Source organism: Phaethon aethereus (genome assembly GCF_964289735.1).
Source record: "Phaethon aethereus genome assembly, chromosome: 2".
Taxonomy (NCBI): domain Eukaryota; kingdom Metazoa; phylum Chordata; class Aves; order Phaethontiformes; family Phaethontidae; genus Phaethon; species Phaethon aethereus.
In genome coordinates, this window is record NC_138582.1 from 171,228,732 (window position 1) to 171,256,094 (window position 27,363).

The 27,363-nt window shown below is 48.5% G+C and overlaps 1 protein-coding gene across 1 annotated transcript; it reads left to right on the plus strand.

Moving 5' to 3' along the window:
- Positions 1-886: 886 nt before the first annotated feature.
- On the plus strand, positions 887-26,801 carry DHX30 (DExH-box helicase 30; the record flags this gene model as incomplete). The annotated part of the gene is made up of 19 exons (XM_081996733.1): positions 887-1,079; positions 8,261-8,391; positions 10,738-10,848; positions 12,906-13,261; positions 14,041-14,167; positions 14,897-15,046; positions 15,780-15,932; positions 17,499-18,320; positions 19,496-19,574; positions 20,377-20,481; positions 21,602-21,777; positions 22,797-23,003; positions 23,396-23,477; positions 23,988-24,181; positions 24,262-24,421; positions 24,718-24,875; positions 25,346-25,449; positions 25,619-25,758; positions 26,490-26,801. The coding sequence occupies 19 exons, from the start codon at positions 887-889 to the stop codon at positions 26,723-26,725; spliced, it is 3,684 nt and encodes a 1,227-aa protein (XP_081852859.1). The 3' UTR covers positions 26,726-26,801.
- Positions 26,802-27,363: the final 562 nt, after the last annotated feature.

The window sequence follows — 27,363 nt, forward strand, 5'->3', positions numbered from 1 at the left end:
AAAACGACCAGGAAGATCGCTTTGCCTGTAAAAGTGCAAGGATTGCAAGAAACATGTGCAGGAGTGAAACCAAGGGCAGCCAAGTGCTGTTGAAAGCTTAGTAAAAGTTGCAAGTGTGGTTTTTTTTCCTCTAGTTAGAGAAGGTTAGTAACGATTCTAAAATAAAATCCCTATCTGGAGGACTAGCCGGTGGATTGTGTTTGCAGTATCATCACAGGTTGGAGCAAATGACTCATCTCTCTGTGGTAACGTTTCTCTGAGTGTGTCTGAAGATGTCGTATTTGGGGGGGGGTGGGGGTGACACCTACAAAATAGTCACAAAACCCTTTCAGACGACCCATATCCGTACGGTGTGATGCATCGTTGGCATATGAGCACATGCTTTGACTTGCCATGTTGTTTCTATTTGACGTGCACATGGCAGGAGGACAGACAGCTCCAGGCAGGGCTGGTAGAGCCCAATGATGCAAGTACAGCTGGTTTTTTAAACGAGGAAGAAAATGTCTTTCTGCTGGTTTAATGCTTCAGTGGGTGGCGCGAGTCCTCTGCCTTCCCAGGGCGGCTGGCAGCTCCCAGGCAGGAGCGCGGTAAACTTCTGCCGCTCTCTGCCTCCACGTGTTCTGGCAGGTTCTTTTCCTTTTCCCTTCCGTGGCTTTGTCAAGGCAGTCCCCGGGTGGCGTGGGGGGACGCTGCCCGGGGATCTTCCACCCGTGGGCTCCGCACCCCCCGCCCCCGTTACAACTCTGGGGGTGCAGGAGCACTCGCCTGCGCCAGGTCCTCCCGCGCGCCAGGGGGCGCTGCGGCGCCGACGGGGGCCTTCCCGCCGAGGCCCCCGGCCGCCTCTCTGTCCGCGCCCTGCCTGAAGCCGGCGCCGGGCAACCTCAAGATGGCGGCGCTGGGGCTGCTGCTGCAGGCGGCGGCGGCTTGTGGCTCGGCCGGGCCACTGCGCCTCTGCCGCTGTTACCCGAGGGCGCGCGGGCTCTGCACCCGGCTGCCGGCACCCGACAGCCCCGAAGAGGCGAGGCAGGGGGAGGAGCCGCAGCCGGGCGCCGAGGAGGAGGACGCCGCCATGGTGAAGGGTCAGTCGGCGGCGAGGCGAGGCGGGGCCGGAGGGGGGAAGGGGGGGAGGAACCGGCGGCGTCCCTGGTGTGCGCGGCCCGGCGGCCGGGGAAGCCGCGCCGCGCCGGCCCCGCACGCAGCGGAAGGGAGGAGCGAGCCCCGCTACTCGGTGCTGGGAGGAGGGAGCGTGAGCGCGCCGCACGTCCCTCCCCCCGCGCCTGCAGCCGAGTCGCGCCGCCCGCCGGCCTCCTCTCGCTCCGGGCGGCTGGGCCGGGCCGGCCCGCATCGGGCCCACCGCCGCCGCCGGTTGGGAGGGGCAACCGGCCATCGCGGGAGAGGCGGCGCGGCCTTGAGCGACCCTGCCCCGGGGGAAGGGCTCCTCGCCGGGATGCGCGGCAAGGGAGAGGAGCCGGCGAGCTGCGGCGGCGTCTGCACGCACGGCTGCGCCGCCGCCGCCGCCGCAGGTAACGGGCCGGTCACGGTCGGTGTGCCCCGGGGGGCGGCGGCTGGTGCGGGCAGCCCGCCGGCGGCAGCGCGGAGAGCTCCGGTAGCCGCCGGCGGGCAGCGAGGGCCGAGAGGCCTTTGTGGCAGCCCCTGCCGCGCTGCGCGGGTGTGCGGAGCTCTTTGTTGGCGGGGAGAGTTGGGTTCCTCCAGAAAACAGAAAAGGGGTGCGGAGCCCTTCGGCTCAAGGTCGCCGGTTTGAAAGCCGGGCCGAGCCGGTCCTGGCCAAAAGTCCTCGCTGCTTCTGGTCGCCTGACGCGAGAGAAAAATCATAGCTGGATCTCTTGCTAGAAATCCTGATGGATTGAGCACGCCCATCGAGCATCCGCCAGGAAAACTGCTCTGCCGTCGCCGTGCAGCAAGTTCCGTTAGGTCAGAGCTGGAGCACGCTGCGGGAGCAGGCTGCGGGTGGTTCGGAGCGTCGCTTTATCCACCTTCGGTGTACAAAGGGCTTCGGTCTGGCCTTCCACCAGGCAGTCGTGCTGCCTGAGCCAAAGGAAATGCTAATCGAGATACGGACAGCTCTTGTTAACGTAAATCCTGATGTTTGTGGCGTCCGTAAATCTGGCCAGGCATGATGTCTCTGTCTAAAGCTTGGAAGATTTGTTTTCTCTTGGATGTCAGTCCTTCAACCTACAGCAGAGTTGTGTGTGAGAGGGCACAGGCTTCAGGTGTTTGAAGGGTAAATGATTTCGTGCTGTTCAGAAGGAATCATTACTTTTTTAAAAGACTGTTTGAAAGTGTGTTTTGATGTCGTGTTTTGACAATTGCTTTTCCTGAGGTTATGAAGTGAGAAGAACATTTCTAGTTTAGAAAGATACAAACAGTTTTGTGCTGGAGCTTACTGCTTCCAGGCTGTGACTTGAACTACTACATTTTCCCTTTTAAAATCACTGGTTTGGTTTGAGTTTTGTTTCTTAGGCTGTAATCTTCCACTTTGGAAATTTGATTTATTATTATGTAAAAGCTTATTTCCCCCCCCCCCCCGTGTTCTGTGCTTCCTTCTCCCCCTCCAGCACTTTTTTTTTTTTAAATTCTCGCTCTATAGTTTCTGAATTCTTTGGGTCTTAGTTCCATTTTCCTTTCAGAAGCCTTGCTGAGCTTTATCTTGTAGTTCAGTCAGATACTTAATTGTTGCATTCAAGCTGTTCAACAGAGCAAATTAACTTATGTCTAAAGTAAATGCTAAACCACCCCAAATTATTGTTTAATGAGCTGATTCAGGTGTTGCCTGAGAAAAGTAGTAAACCAATTTCTTTTTTCCTTCCCTCTTTTTGTACTTCACTTCAGCACTTTTTCTAACATGTTTTCAGTGAGTACTTGAGAATGCTGTCGCTGGACTTCGGTTTGCTTTCCTGGAGTGACTTTTCCATTGGTGGCTTTCTGTCACAGTTCCATGTTGAGGCTCTCCCTCAGAGCTTGGAGGTGCTGATGGAGATGTGACTCTGGACAGTGGGGGATGCCCGGCAGACATGCAAGGGCCACGTGGGGAGAGCTTGCTGGGATTGGCCTCATCCTTCCAATTTGTGTGGTGGATTGACCATGGAAAGCTCTTACGGTGAGAGTTTGGTGATACTGGAAGATTCATTTCAGATGAGCAAATAAAAAGTCCTCAGGGTCTCATCGTAAGTCTGCCCTACCTGTACAGCTGCTACTTGGAACACCTGGAGATCATAAAATGTATTTTAAAAAAGCATTTATGGGGCAAGTTCTAAGCCTTCAACTTGTAAACTCATGTCCTGTTAGCTATCTTCATTTGACTGCCTTTGTTTTTAGCCTTAGATACAAATATGGAAAAATCAACTCTCATCTGAGGCCAGCTTAAAAAATGTCAGTGTTATATTGGTATTAGTATCTAAGGCTTTGCTTTGTTGGCTTAGATGGTGGGATTTTGGAGCAGAATCTGTGAAGAGAGCTCCTCTGCCTGCTCAATCAGGTCTGTGGTGCTTCTTGCTTGTTACTGAGACTTACATGACCTTGACCTCTGTTTTGCTCTAAAAAAGAATCTTTCTCTGAGAGTAATTAAATTTGCTGTCTCATAGTACCATAGAAGAATTTAGATTGGACTGAAGCTCTGAATGCCATGTGGCCTGATCCCTGTCTCGGAGCAGGGCCAGACTGGAGCAGGTTGAACAGGGCTGTGTCCAGCTGAGTTCTGAACACCTCCAAGGATGGAGGTTGGCCATCAGTCATTCTCATTCTCTGGTGATCTCACTTGTTTTTGAGGAAGCCTTGTCACTTTTACCACTTTTTAAGCTTGTTTAGGCAAGAACCGCATGTGTTTTTTTTATAACTGTGTCTGCTTGAAAGGAGCTTTGGTCAGGGTTGCTAGATGATGGTTTGGAAAAAACCCCAAACCCCCCAATAGTAGTACTGTTTTGGTGTACTCCAAACTAAACTGCCAGGTAGAATCTTCTCTGTCTCTCTCCATCTCTTCCCAGTAAAACATGCCTAGGCTAATTCTTTATGAAATGGATGTTACGGAGCCAGAGGGCTTTCTTCTTCCCTGTGAATTTTTGATGCATTAGGAACATTCTTCACTGACTTGAATTTATTACTGCGGGGGCTTATATCTTGGTGAGCATTGTATTTAGTAGTTTGTCCTTGCTGCTCATTTGTTGCTTCTCCAGGCAAGAGAATCTGAGGGAAAATAGAAACTGTTGACATCAATCCAATGTTACTCTGTCTTTCTTGAACAAGACTATGGGCCATTTTATTTGTGCTCTTGTTGTAGCTGTCAGTGTCTTTACTTGTCGGATTTGTTGGGGTTAATAGAAGGCTTAGCCACTACAGCTGTGAGCTTTTTTTCTTTTTGTTTCAGTGTGGCTTGGAATTATCATTGACTTTCACAATCAAGTTAAGCTAAAGCACTCACTGGCTTTGCAGAACTTAAATTAGTTAATTGGCTTCTTTGATAACCCCTCCCTAAATTGTCTGCTATCCAAGGCAGGCTTTTAATATTCCTTCGTGATCTCGGAGCAGTGGTATGGACATCATGTGTGGTTCTGACTTGATAGGAAATGGGTATGAAAATCAACTGTTTTGTTTGGGGAGTATTAGGTTATACTCCTTGCCTCCGCAGGGCTGTGACTCCCGCTAATATGATTCCTACCCAAATATCCTTTCCGAGCAGTGAGAGAACTAAGACACTCTTTGGAGGAAGATGCCAAGAAATCCAATCTGGCAGGGAAGGAAACATTCTGCAAATCCAGTTCTGCAATTTCAGATTGTTTCTTTAAAAACTACAAGTGAGGCATGGCTTCATGCAAGATAAGATCCTTTTAGCTCTTGAATTTGGGATAAGAATGGGCTGAGGGTAATCCATCAAGCCTTAGAGTCGCTGTTGATACGTCAGATGGTACTGCTGAATATGGCATTGTCAGCTGTGAAGAATACATTGTGTCTCGGTTGGTAATTCAGAGTCTGATCTGCAAGCCAGAACTAGGCTTTGTTATTTAGAGATCCTATTCTTCTTTGCTCTAGAATGGATTAAATATTTAGTATTCGCTGAGGATTCACCTCAGAATGTGAGAAATTGGCTTTGTCCTTAGGTAGTTGCATTTATGGGGGGCATTTAAAAAGAATGTACTTCTTACCTCTGCCTGTTACTTACCACAAAATTTCTCAGGGTATTGTTTTTGAAAGGGGAAGCAACTAGAGGCCAAATAATACAGGCTGATGTTAGAGGGTTTTGTTGTGGGGTGACTTTTTTTTAAGCTTTCATTTAAGTGAATTTAATAGTGCATTTGGGAATTGTGTTACTACTCCTCCCTCCATGCGTCCCAGTGATGTGGAATGGAATAGAATTGCAGAGTGCCAAAACCTTAGTCACTTTTTGACCTGTTCAAGAAAACTGGAAGTCTGGATATAGTGGTGCTTGCTGTATGAATAGGGAGAAATGTCATATTTGCTGTATAATTACAGAAAATTGGCTTGTAGTTCTTTGTTAGGCTGAGACCATTTTCATGCTCTCGTGGCCAATACATATAAGGTAATTCATGGACAGAGTTCATAAATCGGAGTACTTCCTGCATATTCCTCTGTAATTGTCCAAAGGTTTTGCCCAAGTATGTGTGAGAAACAGCAGCCTGTGGGCTGCTTTATTATTCTTTATAATGGAAGATACCGTAGCTGATACCGTAGGAAGATACTGTATACTGTATTGGGCATAGGAGAGTGACAGAAAGCCCATGGTGTGTTGCATGGTCTTTTCCACATTGGTATAGTCAAAGGAGATTGAGCAGACAGCAGTTCTGACCTGTTCGTATTGCCACTGCCCTCTAAATGCCAGGTTGTCCTCTATATACCAGGTTGAAAAGTAACACTAACCTGAGCCAGTTCCAGCAGCAAGTCAGAATTAGACAACTGTCGAATTACAATGCGACCTGTCTTCAAATAATACCTGGATCTTGACGGAGGTTGTATTTTAGTGTCTACCTGTATACCTTAAGGGACCCAAATTCCTTCTGTATCTGGTCCATTTGGCTTCTGAGGAGGTTTCTCTGAGATTCAGCTGGTTCTTTTACAGAGGAACTTTCAAAACTAAGTGTCACCAGTAACTATTATTTTTCTGAACTCTGGATCAGCATGCTGGGCTTTTGTTTGTTTGGAGAGGGTGATATGATCAGCAACATGTTTTTTTGCTCTCCCTTACCCAAGTATCCACAATCTGACAAGTGTTGGACCTGCAGTGGTACAACATAACTCTTTTGCCTTCCCTAAAACTCCTGTGATTTTTCCTGTTGGTCGGTTTTCAGGTGAGCCCTCATAATACATTCTTATAAATTCAGTTCTCCCTCGCTGAGCAGCTTCGTGGAGAATGTCTCTTCCACATGCCTGTATTACAGAGCCTTTCTCTTAAATGCTTGCTTTCTTCTCTGGCGCTGGTTACTGTGTATCTTCATTATAGCAATTCTGCAGTTGGAGTTTTTGGCAAAACTTGATGGCAGATCTTGGTGATGCTCTAATGAGCGTGACTGTTGGGTCTTTCTCCTTGGAATTGGTAGCCCAATCTGAAGTTCTAGATTCTGGCAGTACCAATGATAGTGTGTTGCTGACTTCTGATTTGCTGCTGAAACTTCCCCTGAATACCTGTGAAGAATTTAGAAGTCTTCTAAAAACTAGTGCTCAAATCCATTGGTGGTCTGCAAGAAGATTAATGCAGTTCTGATTGCCTGGGGAGCGTGCGTTTGTCATGTTGGCTGAACGTAGGATCAGAGTGGCTTAGCTGTGCTTGCTGCTGCCACTGGTTTTGGGTACCTGCAGGACTGTGCAGCTGGCCGATTCACTTCTCAGCCCAGCAAAAAAAAAGTACTCCGTTTCTCTGGTTTAGCTTTCTGTCAGATTAGGGCTGCAAGTTCAATCTCCCTGTACATTTGTGTTTGTGCCAGAGCTGGAGCAGTGGTAGTGTTAGAGCCTGGGAGAAGCAGCACCTACCCCTCGCTGCAGCTCTTCCCATTTGTGTAGCGTAACTAAGACCAGAACTGTTATCACATTAAACTTAACCTGATCTTGCTTGGGCTGCTGCTCAAAATAAAGGCTGTCCCCTATGCCTCATCATGCGATACAACTGTGATGCAGTTGAGGGGTGGGTTAGAGCACTTCCTTGCCAGCTAAAACATCAGGGAGGAGGCTGGAACATGAGGTGGGCGTGACATTGCACTGTCTGGGGGCAGTGTGATTCTTATTATTTTTTTAAATGAGTCGTTTGAACTGATCATTAGTACTCCTTTCCTGCAAGTGCTGTAGCCTGGGCATTTCTCACCTGTCGGGGCAGGGGACCTGTGCTCAGCTAGGCAGTCCTACCTGCCATCAATAACTGCTGCCTCAGGTGCTGCTGCTCGGCTTCCCGCTTGGGCTGGTTTGTCTCCAGAGACTGTGTTGGCAAGCTTCTTTCCAGGGGGTTCTCTGAGCAATTTAGTACAAAATATTCCCAGCCTCTAACCAAGCCATCTCGATAAATCCCGGGAGCAATCCCCAGATGTTATTTCACATTACTACCAATAGCTGGATCTAATGTGTAACTTGTCTGCTGTCGAGACCCTTGATTTAACCCTGAGGTGATACTCCTGGTTCAGTAAGGGGATGCGAATACCAAAGTCTGTTGAAAATAGTTATTGCTCAGTTTGTTTTTGATATCTGAAGAATGACAAACAGCTGCTTTTGCCTCCATAGTGGGGAAACAGCACCAACTCCATGCGTTAATCCAGGCTTTGAATTTTGTGCTAGGATATTTGTATTCAGATTGAACAGGTATATGTAGTCTGTTATGTCTTCTGTTGATACTGTATTCTTTTTTTGGGGGAAAAAAAAAAAAGTCTTTCCAAACTGTTAGATGATTGTTAGTGTAACTGAATCATGGAGCTAGACTGTCAGTGCTGCAGTTCTAACTAGGGGGACACAAATAATCTGTGTGTTTCAGGAGAAGCATGGGACATACAGTATCGTTGCCCATTTTTGATGTTTTAGTGTCATGTTACATTTGGAGCTCAGGAGACTTTGCGCTCCTGTGTACCATTTTGCTGGAGACATTGTAGGCGAACCATTTAATACTTCTGCTTACTTTTCTATCTGTAACCTTAGAGACATTAATGCTCATGGAGCCGCAGTGAAGCGGGTGTTATAACATGTCTTTGAACAGGACTGCACAAGAATTATAAGACATTTAGTGCCTCTGTTGTTTTTTTTTTTTTCTTTTCAGATTCCAGAGACTTATTAAAGGAATTTCCACAGCCTAAAAACTTGCTCAACAGCGTGATTGGACGAGCCCTGGGCATTTCTCATGCAAGGGACAAACTGGTGTACATCCATACTAATGGGCCAAGAAAAAAGGTAATCCTGTTGTGCTGGGGATGGGTGGCAGGTAGGTATGCTGCACATAGAGTGGGAAGCGAGCCAAGAATACTGCTAATCCTGGAAGTAACTCTTCTAATAGAGAAAATTATAGAAGTATTTTAATTCCACGTGAAAGTTGCATGATAATCTTTCAAACAAGAAATACTCTCAGTTTTTCCTATTTCTCTTTATTTTCACATACTTCAATAGGCATATAAACGTAGGTCCTGTCTCTCTCCTTTTGTGTATAGAAGGGTGGATTTTTTTCTTTCAAACAGCTTGCTATAACCTGCTTTTCTCAGCAGAAGGACACATAGTCTGCACTCAGATGTATTGGGCTATGTACCCCGCTACCTTAGAAAATTAAAATTTAAATGCTACCTTTTAGACCTTAGTAGGCCTAGCTTGTATTATTGTAGATTCTAATAGAACAAATGCTGAAGCCTAAAACGTTCAACTGCAAACAGAAAAGAAGAATTTGTTTGCAATGGAGGGAGGCTTCTAATAGTACTTAAGCGCAAAATGAAATACAGACTCTTTTTTTCTTAAATGAAGCAGAAGAATTCCAAGCAAACAGTTTGCCAAGTAGCTTGACCTCTTACTAGGATGCGAGAGGCCTAGATCCAGATCTGTGCTATAAACTGAGCAGAAGTTTCTTGACTAATGGGTGCTCTGTGTTCAAGGGTTTGCCTCCTGTTATCATACCAGCTCTCATTCTAGAGCTGAAAGCCCTTTCCAGCTGAAGTTTTAACTGTAACGTACATTCCAGGAAAAGATTCAGTTCTGATGGATTAACATTTTCCAATAACATTCTGTCTAAAATTTCCCAGACAGTTTTTATTACCACATCCTTTTTAAGCATCCCTGCATTTTGGGCAATGCATTAGTAACTGTTACTTTGGAGTTCCTTTATTATTTGTGTTTTTGTTTTTCTTGCTTTTACTTGAGCAGTAGTGCAGTTTCCTAACTTAAATTTTGGAATACCATAGCCAAGGCCTCATTATTTCAGTTTGTGTAATCAGTTTGCATTCTTGCTAGCACTTAAATAGATGAACCTTAAGGATAACTTCAGATTTAAAAAAAAACAAAACAAAACACCAAACAAAACAAAAAACCCAAACAAAGAAAACAATAATGGAGCTCTTGGAGAAAATGAGGGTTGGATTACAAAAAGAAAATCTCAGAAAAACAACAACATAGGAAAAAGTGTGTGGGGACAGAAGGACAGGCAAAACAACCTGGAGAAGTCTCGGTTGGAAGTGAACAAAGTTTTTTCATGAGCACCAAGTAACTTGGCCTTCATGAGACAAGTTTTTTTTTCTCAGCAGGTCTGTGCCTTTTCATGCAGAGCCCCTAGGCAAAATACGTAGCAATTTCCTACAGTAAGATGAGATTCAGATGGCAGGCAGGCAGCTAGCCAGATGTAGACTGTTGAAAAGTCAGGAGCCTTTTCTCTAGCTTTATAGGTGGGGTTTTCCCAGCGGACCTAAATGCCACCTTTCATCTCTGCTGCAGAAACGGGAGAATTCCTTAGGCATTTCTCTCCTTTGAGCCTTGCAGAAATTCAGCCACAGCATCTGCAGGGCCAGGAGTAGAACGAGTTCTTGATTTGGAGCAATGTTTTAGAAAGGGCAGGGTTCAGCTTTCAGCGTTCTTTGCCTCTGCAGGTTTTTCAGCTGCTCTCATCCAACTGTAGTGGTGTAAGAGCTCTGGTGGTACTGCTAGCTCTCTCAATAGTTCGCGCTGCCCAGCGTAAGCTGAAGGCTGGGTTGCCCCGTGCCCGATGAGTATGGTAGCTGCCTGTATAACTGTGATGCAATATGCTGCTAGTTAAAATTACAGCAAGGAAGCAGTTAGGAAGATTTGCTTGCCATTACAACTGGAAATGTGTCAGGGAGTGTATGTTGCTTCTCAGGCATGATCTGGTATGCTGCGGTGTACATCGGAACAGCGACTCTGAAACGGAATTGTTCTTGTAATGAGCTCTTGGCATATGATTCCTCTGAGCTGACACACTGCAGCCTGTGAAGCTCTGTCCCAGAGTACGTGGCACTGTGCTGTAAGTCGGCCTGGCTCAGCCATGCAGCTTCTATGTGACTGTGGGCACTTTGTATCCCTTTTTCAGGCTTTTCTTTCAAAGTTACTGGAATAAAGTTGCCGCGCCGCCGCCCCCGCACCCCCCCCACCCGATAAAGGGCCTGAACAAGCAGTATGTTTGGGATTTTCATGTGTAGTTCCCTTTTTCTGCCTGGAGTTCAGAGATGTTTGAAGTAGCTATGCTCCTGGTGGAGAAGAGAGATTGTTCTGTGCCGTCTCACTTTACTGGTTATCTTTGCTTTTCAGAAAGTCACTCTGCATATAAAGTGGCCTAAGAATGTGGAAGTGGAAGGCTATGGGACCAAGAAGATTGATGCTGAGAGGCAGGCAGCAGCTGCAGCATGTCAGCTCTTCAAGGTGAGCTTATGTTCCTCCTTAGCTCGAAGAAACAAGCCTTGGAGTGTGCAGGCCTTATCCTTTTTGGTAATATGATTTCTGATTCTTATCTCTCTCTTTGCCTGTTCACTTTCTTAGTTGGCCTGTCTGTTAATCAAGGGTAGATGGTGAAGTCTTGAGCTATCTGAATCCGTTTGAGCTTAAAAGCCCACTTACTTCAGCCAGACATGAACTCGTTAAATTCTTTGAGTTCTGGTCTTTGGTTCTTTATGTCTTAGACCTTAATCAACTTCTATCTTAGTCTCAGCATCTATGGTGAGTAGAGCTCCCCTCAGGTATATTTGCTGTTACTAACACACTTCTGTCAGTCTACCTGTGTGTATTTGCAGGTGTATTTCCTTCAGAGGCTCTTGTTGCCTCTTCATGTGAGCCATAGTGTGGCTGTTTGTTCTGTTTTACGGTTACTCTTTTAAAGTTATGTTAGTCTGCCACTTATTTATGGCTGGAAATGGTTGATCTGTGTGCACAGCCAGCATCAAACAAGTGCAGTAAAGTTATAAAGGTCACCGATTAAGGTATGGTACTACATAGCCGCTATCTGAGAATAAGATGCAGTTTTGTCTTTGGCTCTGCTGCTGACTTGTCTATAATCTTGAGCAAGTGAGTTTGCTTTCGGAGTTTCCCTTTCATCTATGGAGGAGGAACAATGATACCTTCCTACCAAGGAGCCTAGAAAAGGTGCTGCAGATGCTTCAACAATGAGAGCTTTTTGATTTGCTTGTAGATCAAGAAAGCTACATTAAGAAATAACTATTTAGTTTTTAAATTAAGCCTTCAGAAGTTAAGAATTGCAGCATGAAAACTAGCAGTTTCTTCAGCTGGCCCCTGTGCTTAGGCTAATTTCCTTAATTCTGTGATTGGCAAAACTTGTTTCACTGACTGACTTCATTCCACCTGAAGCATTGTTGCTGCTCATTCAGTTAACATTCACTGGAAATATAATCTTGTTTTATCCTCACTAGTCAATATGCAATGAAAGCATTGTTTCCTGCTTTCTTTGAGAGCCTGGAAGTTTTCAAAGCAAAAAAAATTCCTATGTATACTTACATTTTTCTTCAAATATTGGGAAATGGCTGAGCTGTATTTTCAGTATAGAACTAAAAAACCCCCCAGACCTCTTGAAACCAAAGATTCAGAATGCAAAGTTTTGAACTCTGATGCTTTGCCAGCTAAACCTATAACTGAACAGAAGCCTTTCATAATGGGAGGCCTTGTGCAATCTTATCTATAGAAATAGCTACAAATGCCGCTTTAAATAAATAGTTGTCAGTTCAAGAAAAGCAGAGAGTGTCTGAATATAGTGACTTTGAGTACAGCAGCTAGCAAAGTGAATTCTTGCCGTCTTCAGCGCTCCTACAGCACAAAATACAGCCGTGTCTAATATGGGGCCACTGAGGGGCCTAAGGAGGTAACTTTTAATTTATTGTGGCGATCTGGTAAGACATGGTGTTGTCGCACTCTAGATAATGTCTGGAGCTTCATGTAAGGTTCAGTGTTAAATGTAGGTGGTAGGCCAGCAGTAATTAGGAACTCCTCTGTTTCAAAAACTGCTGAATTAGGGAGATCTTACTACTGCTTCCACAAATAACTGTTCCTGTGAAAAGAAATGAGATGAACCATTCCCTGAATTCTCATCTTTTATCCCAGATTATACTTGTTTTGACTAGCCTTTCCAAAAATACGCATTTTTCATGTTGAGGTGGGTTTCAAAACTTTAAAATGCTAAATATAGTTTGTAAAATACCGATAGACCTTGGCCCACCCATTCTAACAAGCTATATGATGCTAAGCAACTGCGCTCTGGGAATTGAGGCTAGTGAACAGATACTCTTTTTTTAAGAAATAATGGCAGGAGGAAAGCTTTACGTTTCTGAAAGCCCCTTTTCTTTATCTCCTTTTCTGTGAGATATGAAGAAATTGCTCCTGCATTTCTCTCCTTTACCAGATGTGTTTCTGTTTCTAGCAGAGTTACCCGTATCTGTCTCTCTAGTGCAGCTAAATGCATTTTTCTCTTGTAGGGCTGGGGTTTGCTGGGGCCCAGAAATGAGCTCTTTGATGCTGCAAAGTACCGGCTTCTCGCTGACCAGCTTGGCTGTCCTGATGAGAGGTGGTGCTCGGAGGGCAAGTGGCGCTCCAAGTCTGGACCTTCTCTCGCCGACTTGTCAACCTGCTGGCGACGAATGGAGCCAGATGATTCCATCCAGCCCATGGAACAGGGCAGGATGCCTAAAGCGATGAGGAGAGAAGAGCTGGAGGAAGGGGAGCTAGAGGAAGGGGAACTTGAGGAAGGAGAGCTGGAAGAAGAAGCAATCGATGTTTCTGATTACCTACCTATGGCACATCAGGACGCTCGAACCCCAGGCAGAGACGCAAGGTACGCCTGCCCTAATAGCTGCTAATCCAGGGCGGTGAAGAAGAGAGACTTTTCTTTGCAGCTGATGCACCCCTGCACCCCTCACAGCTGAGCTGCAGCTTCCGATGTTGCTGGTGTGGCCAGCAGATGGGCCAAACTCTGATTACTGTACCGTTCTCTATGCGAGCAATAGTGGAACAGCCTGGTCTTGTACCTGGCTGTCATCACAAGGGAATGCTCAGGCATCTTCTCTGGAGTCTTGCCCTTTGGATAGGCTGCTGCCTACTTGTTTGCTCCCTTTCTTACTCTTCTGTGCCTAAGGAGATTTCCATTCCCAGAAATTGGTGCACTTATGCATGTGCACTTAGTCCTTTTTTGATCCTTTTTTGAGGGCAATATTAAATTTGCTCCTTTTCATCACCATAGTTTCTTGCTTGACCTCATATTTTATGAGCACAAATCTTGGATTTTTAATAGTCAAGAGGAGTAAGATCACTAAGGACCTGGTCATGGTGGTTGTTTTTAAGGGATGTTCTTTGGATTCAGAATTATTTAGTTAGTAAATCTCTGCTAGTGTAAAGATCTGATTGCTTTTTAGTAGATGGCTTTACTGGGCTGGGCGGTTGTTCCCTGACTGACAGATTTTAGTAGCAACATACAGCTTGACTGTTCAGATGACCAACATTATCTGTGCCTTTGACTACTCAGTTTCAGGTCTTCTCAGTAGCAGACCTGAAGTGAGGTGGATCGGAGCACAGAGTGAATATTTGTATATCGAACTGTTCTCATCTTCTGTCTAGCCGCGGAGGGAGTTCCATTGAAATGACAGATGACAACACTGCCATCCGTGCCCTGACGCAGTTCCCACTTCCCAAAAATCTCCTGGCCCAAGTGATTCAGATTGCGACCTCTTCCTCCACAGTCAAGGTAAGGTGCTGTTTGACCCCTGCCAGGGATGAAGCTCAAAGTCTCCAACTGGAATCACTTTGGATGCTTTTTTTCGGGCAGCTGAGAACTGGGGAGAGAAGGGAAGTTAAGACTAGGCCTAGAAAAATCAGCCTGGAGAGCAAGGAAAAGACTTTGTGGTGAGAATTGAGGAATTGTCTTAATAGAGGCATGAGGAATGTTGTTACTTGAGGCCAGGGCAGTAGAGGAGCTGCTGTCTGAATGAAGGAGAGTATTTTCTAAGGTGATAGGTTTGCATTTCCCCATATATCTGCAGCAAACACAAGTTTGTGTTACTCAGAGCAATGTGTAATTTCTGTGCTGACGGAATCTTTCCACAACTCAATTCTTGCCAGTATCCGGTGTTTCTCCTCCTTGGTATGTGTCACCCACCTCCTTTCCAGACCTCATGTGCTTAGCAAACAGTAGCTGTGCTCCACCCCATAGGCTCTCAATGATGTTCTCCACACAGCTGTCTGCTCTCGCTTCTGCTTATTCAGTGCCTTGTGAGCTGGGGGAGTGGAATTCAGTGCAGAAAACCTGTTGTAGTATGCTATTAAAAACAAACAAGCAAAACCCAAAAAACACCCAAGACCCAAAAAAACAATTTAAGCTCTGCTTAGAAATATTTGGGTGTACTCGAAAATGCCTGCCTAGTTATGTAGGCTTTTAACACCTCCCCAGATCTGATGTTGTTTATGTGTCTTTTAGGAATACATGCAGTTCCGTACAGTAGGTACCAAGACCAAGATCTGCAAGCTCACGCTGCGCTGGCCTTGTCCGATGACTTTTGCTGCCAAGGGCCGTCGTAAGGTGGAGGCAGAAAACAAAGCAGCAGCACTGGCCTGTCAGAAGCTTAAGGTAAGTGCACATGACTCCTACCTCCCGTGTCTAACGTGTCTTTGAATGGAGGCTCCTCACACCTGACTTACCATATTTGCACCTAATGGGGTGATGCCTGAAACTTTCTGATCTTTGACCTCATGCTTAACAAACATGTATTTCCAAACCTTAGGATTCAATCCAAACTGCTGTTGTACCCCTGTAAGTGTCTAATCTGTGATGACCCCTTGAAGGCTGTTGTGCTTATTTTGAGCCCTCAACAAAGTGCTGCATAGGGATCACCCTGGAAGTGTTAGCCTGTTCCCTTGGCCACCTTGCTGCCGTCTAAGACTATCTTCCCGTTCTTGTAGATGGACTAATCCAGACACATTGCTGCAATAATTTCACTGCAGACTTTAGAGTCAGCAGAGGGAAGGTCCAAGAATTGGCACAACATACCAGAACCATAGCAAGAGAGTTAACAGACCTCGCAAGAGGGTTTTGTCAGATACAATTGTGGCTGCTGTTTCTTTGATGGGTCTGTTTAAGACCTTGCAAGTGTTGTGTTGAGGACAGGTAGCAGTTGGCTCCATTGTGTCTGTTTCCCCAGAGTTGAGATGGAATCATGTCTTGTTTCTTCCTGTGGTAAAAGCAGGAGGTGATGGATTTGGGATATAGGCTAAGGAGTTAGCCCATCTGAACATGTAAGACCCCTGTGCTCTGTATGCTGTGATCTTGTGTCTGATAGTGTTGTTTGCCTCTTCCTTTGCAGAGCCTTGGCTTGGTGGACAAGAACAACAATCCCCTCAGCCATGCTATGTACAACATGACTTCACTCCGGGAGCTTGGTGAGAACCAGAGGAAACCCTGCCACATCAAAGTCCCCGAAGCAACCCTGCGCAAGATTGAGAACTATCTGAATCATGTAAGGCTTTCTCAGCTGTCTGAGAACCACCTTTGGCTGATCCCACTTAACTTCAGGAATTGCACGCCGGTTGAAAGCTTCATGTCAAAATGTTGAGGGAATTCGTGGCTTGATAGTTTGCCACAAAAACTGATCCGTCTCTGCTGACCTTTGGGGACAGGGGACCCTTTCTGGGCAGTGGGCCTTCTCTGTATGCATCTGTGACATCTGTCTGCATTATTTGGCTTTTGGGATGTTACAGAGTGCAGTCTTGGGTTGCTTACAGCCTCCTTTAAGGCTTATGAATGCTGCCTTGTGGAGACGTTGGTTCCATTAATCTCTGGTTGTGCTTCCTAGCTTTACAAGGACCAGGTGCTGGTACTTGCATGTTTTCCTTGGCAGTGTGTCTCGCAGTGTGTCTCACAGTATTGTACGTTAGTGGTGGGTGCAGGTGCCCAGGCACCTGGTGGTGCTTTCACCCAGGAGATCCCTCTTCCTGGTGGACCAGTGGTGAGCAGACACCCATGGGAACTGAAGCAGTGCTGAGACAGGGTTCCTTAGGAGCATTCACTGTCAAAGCAGGAATTAGCACTAAGGTAAGATGAGGCTGAGCATAGCTCAGGTACAGATGTGTGTAGCCTATTGAAGTCACTGAAAATAATGCCTGTGTTTGGAATTTGGCAAGTCACTGATGCAGTACTCTTGGGCCTGAACACTAAAGATCTCAGGCGATCTTTACAGTATCTTGCAGATACTGCGAAGTAAACGAAGCAGTAGGGAATGTCCTAGGACGCCAAGACTGTGCCTAAGACAGCAGCTGCTTCTGAATCACCTGCTGAAAAGGGCTGAACTAAGTGCTAGAAAAGTTTAGAAAAACAGCAGCATCTTGTAGGAACTTGATCTGTCTCCCATGCTTATGCGAACATGAGCTGTCATGCTACGCGTGGAAGGGATGGCTTTGCAACTCTGAATAAGGCTGAATTAAAAAGTACTGATTTGTAGCTGAACTTTTAATCCTGCAAACATCTGGGCCAATGCTTTGATTTGTGTTCTAGAAAACTCCTGACCTATTGTTCCTCCTTTTAGTTCTTCCTGTGGGACGTAGGACTTCTGTTTTTTCTTTTGCCAAGATGGAATATTTCTGGCTTAGCTGAATGCTTAAGTTTTGTGCCAGTTATGTGTCTGGGCTTCCTGAGGGAGAGAAGGATGGTGGTGTAACTTGATAGTTTTCAAAAGTTGTCTTTGAGGGGCCATTCCATCACTTGCGTGCAGTGTAGCCACTGACTTGGGGAGCTTAAGTTACTGGTTTTTGCCTGTCAGTTCAGGCATCAGGGCTAATAACTCCCTTAAAATAGGGGATGTGATGAGGAAAATGCAGATAGCTGCCCAAGTTAATTCTCACTTTAAATAACCTCAGTTGAGAATGTAAGTGGCTGAGTTACTAAAATCTGAACAGACTTTGGCGAAGCTTCGTGGCCACTGCAAAGCTAGCCTGACTGAGTCTGTTCCAGGCACTTGTTTCTTTCTGTCCTTCTCAGGATTGCTGCTAATCTTTTTGTCCCTGCCAACCTTCTCTGTCTCTCCCAGTATCCAGTGGACATCAGGGAATCCAGGCCCCGGATTGCTGATGACATGATGAACCTGAGCAAGGAATCTGGTGCCATAAGTGATGCAATCACAGGGAAGACATATATACCCATGCTGGAAGCAGAGGAAGTACGCCTTAGCCAGAATCTCCTGGCCCTCTGGAAAAGGAGAGGGTCCTCATGGCAGGAGAGCCACCCACTGCCAGTAGATCCTCACAAGGACACCATCCTATCAGCCATTGAGCAGAACCCTGTAGTGGTAATAGCAGGAGACACAGGCTGTGGGAAAACCACAAGGATCCCTCAGCTCCTGCTGGAACACTACATCCTGGAGGGACGTGGTGCCCGCTGCAACGTAGTGATCACCCAGCCAAGGAGGATCAGCGCCATCTCAGTCGCCCAGCGTGTGGCACAAGAGTTGGGTCCCAACATGAGGAAGAATGTGGGCTACCAGGTACGACTGGAGAGCAAGCCACCCGCCAGGGGAGGAGCCCTGCTGTTCTGCACTGTGGGCATCCTGCTGCGGAAGCTGCAGGGGAACCCCAGCCTGGAGGGTGTCAGCCACGTCGTGGTCGATGAGGTCCACGAGCGAGATGTCAACACTGATTTCCTGCTCATCCTGCTGAAAGGCATCCAGAAGCTCAACCCTGACTTGCGCCTGGTCTTAATGAGCGCCACAGGAGACAATCAGCGTTTCTCGCACTACTTTGGGGATTGCCCTGTGGTCAAGGTGCCGGGTTTCATGTACCCAGTGAAGGAGTACTATCTGGAGGAGATCTTGGCCAAGCTGGGCCGGCACCGACACCGGCACTATGAGATCAAGGTGGGCATGCAGCATGGTGTTTAAACTGTTTCCGTTGGATGAGGCACTGACTTGTGGCACATCAGCAGGGGAGAGGTTGGGTCTGGAACTAGCCCCTCTTTCCTGTGGTTGTTGGACAGTGTTTGCTTAGCTTTAATTCTACGTCAACCCTTGTGAGGTAAAGTCAGCTTAGTAGAATCCCAGAGTATTTTGGTTAAATTATGGATAAAGATGACTTCAGATTTGGGTGTAAGTTACTTTTGTCCCTCTTTAATGTGAAGTTTGTTTCTGTTTGAGTAAGCTAACAGCTCCTTGTACTTGTTTATGTATATACATAGATGCAGACTTGAATGTTTGCATACCTATGCAAGCCTGGTCCAAAGCTAGGACGGTTATGGCTTAACAGCAGTATGTTACCTAAGTGCTCACCATCCTGCTTATGACTGAATTCCCCGATTTGCTGCTTTTTGCAACTAGTTTTACTGTTCCTCTGGAAAACACCCTCCAGACATGTACTCTTTGCTGTTGGTAATCTTACTTCAGTTGCGGGTCATGGAGTCACAGAAATCATTTGAGGCTGGCTGGGACTAGAAGCTGTCAGCCCATTTCTCCAGCCTGTATAAGTCTCTCCCTATGGCTGAGCAACCATCTGGTGTATCAGCCACTTCTCCATAATTTTGTATCATCAGCAAACTTGCTGAGGGTGACGCATTGTCTTCAGGGCAATCCTTCTATTTCTGTTGTGGCTAGCATTTTTACCCGTGCCTTTTAAGCTGGCCTGATAGGTATGTTCCAAATTATTGAGAAATGCAAAAGCTGCTGCTCTGTGCCTGGTGGATCTGAGGTGCATATGGCACAGTTTTGTCCCCCAAAATTTTAATGTTAATTTTTGTTACTTGTTAAGTGCTGTTGAGTAGAGGTACACAAAATCCCAGTTAGCTTCCAAGTCTGGAGAACGGGAAAGGGGCTGTATATTCTCAATGCACAGCAGAGAAATCTGGCAGCAGTTGTGACCAGAGCAAGTTCCACATGGAGTGAAAACCAGGCTCCTGAGGTTCCTGGCTCCTAGTCTTAGGCAGGCCATCCAAGTACAGGCATTTGCTGTCTCCAGAAGGTGCTCTGGGAGGCTGTGTGCCTTTCTGCTCTCTGCTAGATTGCCACTCGTTTATCTACATGTGTCCTTCTGTTTTATCCAGCAATCTGATGATGAATGTGTCCTTGATCTCGATCTGATCACTGACCTTGTACTCCAGATTGATGCCCACGGAGAACCAGGTAGGTTCTGCCTTGCCCCCTTCCTCTTTCCTTTTGCGGGGGGGAAGAAAGTGAACCCTGCAGAGCCCAGACCCTTTGCAGAGGAAACACAATGCTGAGCTGACTTCTGCAAGGCCACCTGGAGTTCCTGTTCAACTGAGTGGTCTTGAGCAGTGCGACATGAGCTAATTCTCAGTCTTCAGCTAAGACAACATCTGAGTCCTCAGTGTCTCAGTCTTTGTCCTGAGATAGAGCTGTTCCTGGGGTGAAAGGCAAGACTTGTCTGTGCTCCAGCATTTGCAACCTTGTGCTGCACAATTTAGTTATTTTTCTGTATTGGAGACCCATCTCTGTTAAATATCTTTGCCTGGGAGGTGATGTTTCTGTGAAGAAGGCAGGACTCTCAGATGACTTCTAAGAGTTTTAAGTGTTTCAAAGCTAGTGGAAAGTATTTGGTCTCAAACTACAGGTAGCCTGGTTTCTTCCTGGCTTAAAACCTTGCCCTGATGAGCTCACAGAAGCAGATACAGCATAGCAGGTATGAAGTCTAGACAAACGTTCCCCTGGATCTGACTTCCCATAGTGGCTGTATCCGTCATTTGTTCACCATAAGTGTGATGCAGGTTTCCTTAGAGATCAGCTGGCAGTGGGCATCACAGACCAGGGCCCTCTTTTCTTTGGGTTTCTTGGGCTAAAGGTTGCTGTGGACTTGGGGAAATAACGGGTGTCCCTTCTGTGCAGCAGATGCAGTTTCTGTGTCTCCAGCTGGGGAAGAGTGTTTGGATTTCTAGGTTGCTTGTTCTTAACTCTTACTCTATTTCAGGTGGGATCCTCTGCTTCCTCCCTGGTTGGCAGGAAATCAAAGGAGTGCAGCAGCGCCTGCTAGAGATGCTCGGATCTCAGAACAGCCGCTACCTCGTCTTACCAGGTGAGATGGCAGTGCCAGACCTTTTCTCTCCAGGATTCAGGAGAATGGATAGGCCAGTTGACTTGATGAGCCCCTTCAGCTGTTGCACTCTGATACAGAGCAAGCTTGTATGCTCCAATGTGCGTACCTGTTGTGTAATCGTGCATGTTAAGCACAAATAACTACTCCTAGCAGAGGCCATCCAAACCTGTATGTGATCAGAGAAACTGGCTTCCTCTTTGCCTCCAGCAATTTGGAATTAGGTGAGGAGGAAACTGCTAAATTCTACACTGCTGTAGCTGCTTGCTGAGCCTACCTAGAAAAGATCTTCAAGTCCTGTTTGTGGGATGGAGGTGTATTCTATAGCTCAGCTTTAATCAGTGAATTTAACATTCTCTATCCCAGGGGGGAAATGTATAACAAAAGCCACTATTACTCTGAAAGGCTGTAAGATTTTTGGGCTTGGTTTGTTTGGCATTTTTTGTTTGTTTTTTAACAGTCCTCCCTATTCAATGTCAGATAAGGCCTGCCAGAAGCACAATTTTGAGCAGCTCAGTTGATAATAAGTGCAGGTGTTACTTTGTGAAAACCGCATGTTCTTGTGCTCCCCTGCTGTTCTGTGCGGTTGCTTGGGATTTCTTCACATCACTGATCTGTAATAGGGCAAACATGATATAGAAGGGTTACAGGCCCTTGCTGGTGACCGTTCTTGAACAAGTGAAACCAAATTACAATGAGGATACCTCATTCCCCTGCCCCACAGGCCTTTTGAGAAGGGGGAGCTGCAGAGCTGGACTGTGGGAGGGAGTGGGACTTCTGCTTGGGGCCCAGGGGTATTCTGGTGGTGCGATGAGCCTCTCTGGTATGGGAGGTGATCAGAGCTCCTGCTGATGTTGAGTCATAGGTTGAAGCAACTGAAATGAGGCCTTCCCCAACGATGTGCGAAAGATTTTTCCTGGAGTCTGCCTGGCAGGAAACTGCTGACAACGATCATCAGTATTACAAGTGGTGTCGCCATCCCTGTCCCCCATTTGTGGAAGCGGGAGGTGATGCTACAAGAGGGCTGAGAATCTCTGCCCGCCCTGGCCTTGTACTGCAAAGCAGCTCAGCAGGGCAGGACTGACTGGTTTTCATCTCCTAGTGCACTCCAACATCCCCATGATGGACCAGCAAAACATCTTTCAGCGGCCTCCACCTGGCGTCAGGAAGATCGTCCTGGCCACCAACATCGCCGAGACCTCCATCACCATCAATGACATTGTCCACGTAGTGGACAGTGGCACGCACAAGGAGGAACGCTACGATCTAAAGACCAAGGTACTGATACTTTCTTGCTTCTGAGTGCATTTGGCACGTACTGGAGCTAATGGAGGTTTTCAGAACAACATTTCAGATGCCATTAATGGGATGATAGAGCTGCTTCCCATTTGGCCCTTGGGGCACTGGCACTGTGTCCCTATTTGGGGACAGTGTTTGACTCCTCATTCAGAAAGCGTTTGCCTTTACCAAGCTCCTTGCCGGGCTCCCCATCGACTTCTGAACGGGCAAAAGTCTGGTGTTTTCAAAGAAATTTAAGGCAAGTCCTGCTCCTTTTCCATCTCTGTTACACCATCTAACATTTGTAGCTTTCCCATTTGCTTTCTGCCTTTTTCTGTGATTTCATCATAAACTGCTCTTGTGTGAAGCTATCTTGACCCCAGTGCCTTAGCTGGTTAGTCAGCGTTAAGCGGGGGGTGGTTTAGGCTGCCCTCAGGCCATGTTTCTGGCGGTGTTGGGCCCTGCGAAGGCTCTTGTGCATACTTCATAACAACATGAAGGCAGCTGTGCCACTGTTGCCCTTGGAAAAAGGGATTCTGGCCATACACTGCTGCCCCTTCCCCTCCCTGTGCTAAAACATCTTATAGAGCCAGATGGCGATTCACCGCTTGGAACAGTTCCAGTTTAAAAACAACCCTTTTATATTTGCCCAGTTTTAGCACAGTTCATCTGACGATGCGCACGCAGCAGGACTGGCGCAGGGGAGGCAGGGACCAGGCTCTGCTGGCAGCTCTCAGCAGAGCAGCGTGATGAGCCCCTGGGGATGTGGAGCCAGGGCAGGTGTCCAGCAGATGGCATCAGGGCCTCATCCATGCACTGAGTGGCTCAGGCCTTCATGCTGCTGCCTGCTAGAGACCGGCATTGCAAGATGCTGGAGAGTGGGAAAGACTTCCCTTGCCCTTTAGCAGGATGGTTTATAGTCGTGAGGAGTTTGCCAAGTTCTGTGGACTGGATGGAAGATGCTGCGTTTAAAGAGGACATGGAGCCATGAGAGCATTCATGCCTAATCCTTCTCCTAGGTGTCCTGCCTGGAAACGGTGTGGGTGTCTAAGTCGAATGTGGTGCAGAGGCGAGGGCGTGCTGGCCGCTGTCAGTCGGGATTTGCCTATCACCTCTTCCCTCGCAGCCGCCTGGACAAGATGCCAACTTATCAGGTTCCAGAGATCCTACGCACCCCGCTAGAGAACCTGGTGGTTCAGGCCAAGATCCACATGCCGGAGAAAACAGTAAGCACAGTACATGCCTACAAGATTGCAGCCGACTGAACCAGCAGGATGCGGCCTGCCTGGTGGCAGTTCCAGAGACGTGATTTGACCGCAAACACGAGTAGGAAAAACCCAAGATGCTGACGACTTTAGTTCTTGCTTTCCTTAAATGCAGTGCTGTCTAGGGAAGTTAAGACCAGGAAATGTATGGATTACTTAGATTACAGGGTATGTCTAAAAGACTCTGCAAGAACAGAGAGGGCTGAGCTCATATCCCTGTAGGCAACCAAAGAGGGAACTGTGGTGCAGTCTGGGCCCTGGGGCAGGGCAGTGGGCTCCCGAGGGCTCTCCCACGGTCCTGTATGGGAAACATGCCCTTTTTTTTCTTTTCCCTTCCCACTGTTGTGTTGCAGGCAGTTGAATTTCTCTCCAAAGCTCTGGACAGCCCTGACATCAAAGCTGTGGATGAAGCAGTGATCTTGCTGCAGGAGATTGGTGAGCTAATGCTGGTGTGGGTGTGATGGAAACATGTTTGCTGTCTAAACATGGGAAGTAGGAGTTGGCACAGGATCCTGCTGACCAGGCTGGGCAGGATTGTCCCTAGAGAGGGATGGCAGCTGATAGGGACTTTCCAAACCACACATGTTGTGGTGCTATTTTGTTTCCCATGCTGCTTTGCTCAGGAAGTGGGGACAACTTCCCGAGGCTTAAAAAAGGTGGTGGGGGCTGGATGATGACAAAGTTAGTTGTGATCTGGTGTTCATAGCTGGAGTCTTGTTGATAGTCATCTGGCTGTCACAGCTTTTTCTTTGGCCTCAGGTCAGTTAGACCTGCGAGGTTCTGGGTGCTTACTGCAGGCACCTATGCTGTGCCTCTTCTGGAGGTTACACCAAAACTTCCAAGCCCAGTAGGAGGGTTCTCCTGGCAGCTTCCTGAAGCCACTGGCCACCACTTTGGCCCCACTCAAAGCTGATGGATATGCCCTTGCGGGTGGTCCTGTTGCAGGAGTGCTGGACCAGCGAGAAGCCCTCACCACTTTGGGCAAACGCCTTGCCCAGATCTCCACAGATCCTCGGCTGGCAAAGGCCATTGTCTTGGCATCCATCTACCGTTGCCTCCACCCTCTGCTCGTCATTGTTTCCTGCCTCACCCGGGACCCCTTCAGCAGCAGCCTGCAAAACCGTGCGGAGGTCGACAAGGTGAGGAGCCCTGCTCAGAGGAAGGTAGAAAGCAGATAGGGAAGGGGCTGCCACTTGGCTGACACGTGTCTGTCTCGCAGGCCAAGGCTGTTCTGAGCCGGGAGAGCGGGAGCGATCACCTTGCGTTTGTCAGAGCTGTGGCAGGCTGGGAAGAGGTGCTGAGACGCAGAGACAGTCGTGCCAGGGATAACTACCTGCAGGACTATTACCTGTATGGCCCCAGCCTTCGCTTCATCAATGGTGAGTCCCAGAGGCCTGCTTCTCCTCTCTGCTCCCCCTGAAAAGGCTGAAGCACTGGTGAAGAACATGGTGCAGAAATGGGGTAGCCTGGGCTGGAGCGGATGCAGGTTCTGGCTTTGGCACTCGAGCGCAGGCGTAGCCCTGGGTGCCAGGGAGGCTACAGGCAGGACAGGTCTCCTGTCAGCGCTGAGGCTGAGCCTCCAAGGCCAGAGCTGGTGCTGCCCTGCTGAGGTTATTTCATTCAGTGGGGTGAGGAGAGGGTGTATCTCATTCCCTGGGGCTGTCTCCTCCTGTAGGCCTTGTCAAGCAGTTCTCTGAGAACCTCTATGAAGCCTTCCTGGTGTCATCCCCATCTGACTGTACCATGCCCTCGTCCGTATGTAACCAGTACAGCGAAGAGGAAGAACTCATCAAGGGAGTCCTCATGGCTGGGCTCTACCCCAACCTCATCCAGGTATGGGCTGCCCGCTCTGCCATTGCTCCCCTGGGCTCGCTGGTCACTGCGGGTAGGACAGAGAAGCTGTGCTGTGCTGGAGGTGCTGGAGACGTTCACGCTCTCTTGGGAGCCTGTGTCCTAGGCAGGCTGCCTGCTTGTGCTTCTGCCTGCTGCTCCAGTGCTGTTCCTGGATCCCTCTCTGTGAGGAGTGCCCCCCCGAGCCTGTGCAGGTCCGTGCTTGGGTTCTGGTAGCTTGGTGTGGGAGCCATGGAGGTGGCATCGTTATCCTCCTGTTTGCTGCTCCTTGCATGGCGTTACGCAGGGGTGTGACCTAATGCCGTCACCTATGTACTCCACTGACGTGCGGAGTGGAGCTGCTGGAAGTGGAGGAACATACCTGCCCCTACACACACACATAGGAGAGACAGACAGTTGTGGGGAAAGCCAAGCTGGTTGTGCAGGTGTTTGAGATGCTCTTCTCATTTCAGGTGAGACAAGGCAAAGTGACCCGTCAAGGGAAGTTCAAACCCAACAGCTACGCGTATCGGACAAAGGCTGGCACTGTTCTGCTCCACAAGTCAACAATCAACAGGTGGGTGATCTATGTATGTGTGTGGCCGGGGAGGGTGACAACCCCACACCGTGCACTTAGCAGCACCAGCTGGCTGTGGTGTGGACCCCAGCACTGCTGCGACATGTGTGCTAGTACTGGAGTACAACACGTGTCTGCCTGTGGCTGACGAAGCTGTTCCCCTGTGCAGGGAGGCATCCAAGCTGTACAGCCGCTGGTTAACGTACTTCATGGCAGTGAAGTCCAACGGTGGGGTGTTTGTGCGGGACTCCTCCCAGGTCCACCCGCTGGCCGTGCTGCTCATGACCGACACGGATATCCATGTCCGAGGTGAGTGCTGCAGCAGCTGCAGGGCTGCCACGTCCGCCTGCACGTCCTCTTGTGTTGCTGCAGGCTCCTCCTGCCGCGCCTGACACCCCAAGCACCCCGCTCCTACAGCTGTACCGCAGTCCCAGCGGCTGCAAGGTGATGGCTACTGTGGGCAGCTCTGCTGCTTCCCCTGGCCAGCTATCTTCCCCTGCTTTCTAAGCCTCTTGCTTTGGACTGGGTGTTGCTGTAATGGGGCCACAAAGGCGATGATTTGTGAGCTGTTCTCAGTCGTAGCTCTCCAGGGAGACAAGGAAACCAAGCCACTGGCAGGCTGAGCAAGCAGGCTTGTGCCTGGAGGCTTATCCCTGAGGAATGAGGAGTTGGGCTGGTCTTCAGCCGTGGCTGGTGTGTGGGGAGGAGCGAGCCCTTCTCCCTGTGGATATGTTGCTTTAGCCTGTGGGTTTTGGGTGGTGCTGCAGCTGGTCTCTAGCCCTCGAGCTCAGACGGGCTATGTGATCAGTCACCTTCTGTGGGAAACGGTGGGAGGATCCTGGTGTGATGGGTCAGAGTGCTGCCTGGCTTTTGTGGGAACTGTTTGGCCCAGTTGAGTCCCTGGACTCCAGACTAAAATGAGTGTGGGGAAGACCTGTGCTGCCCCTGGTAACGGTGGAGGAGAGGGCTGAGCCGCCAGCACAGGCTGGAACAGGTCAGCACCATTCCTGCTTCTCACCTCCTCTCTTCTTCCCACTAAGATGATGGCTGGCGAGCAACAGTCTCCCTGACAGACAGTGATCTCCTGGTGCTGGAGGGAGACTCCTACACCATCCGTCTCCTACGTGATTTCCGCGTGTCGCTCTCCAAGATGGTGGAGACGTGCCTGTGCTATGAGATGGCAGCCATCCCTGGGGACCTGCACCACCAGCACAGCCAGCTGCTCGACATCCTGGTGGATCTGCTCAAAGGCCCTCCTGGCAGCTTTGGCGCTTAGGCGGAGCTGGAGGATTGTGTGGGGACTTGTAATTTGTATAAAGATGTTCACAAATGTTTATTTAAATAAAGTTCTATTTATCCCTTGTGAAGTCATCTCTCTCCATCCTAGAAGATTAATGTTGTCTGAATCTCCTGCTGTCGGCTCCGTGCATGGTCACCCCGTGGGAAGAACCAGCGCAGTACCGCCTGGAATGGACTGGGAGCGCCGATGGACCCTGGCGCGAGCTTCGTGGACACCCACCTCCTCCACTCTTACCAGCGTCAGTCCCTGAATTGGAAAGCAAGGACACAGCTGCCGCGGGCCGTCCTCTGCCCCATCCCCACAGGGCCGGGCTGGAGCGGCTCTGGTGCGAGAGCTACTCCCGGCTCAAGAGGAGGACGGATGTCTTGGCTTGTGGCTGTGCCTGCTCCGGGGGCCGGGGCTGGGCAGAGCGTGGATCCAGCAGCTCTGGTACAGCGTAGTGATGGTTGTCGTCTTCGCTCTCCCCCGTGCCGGGTGCCCCGATGGATGTTGGAGGGGAGGAAGCCCTGAAGGCGCCGGATGGATGTGACATTCCACGCGGGATCTCTGAGCCTTGCAGCGGGGCTCTGCCACCCCACAGCGCGAGCGCAGTCGTGGCGTTATGAGTGTGAGAT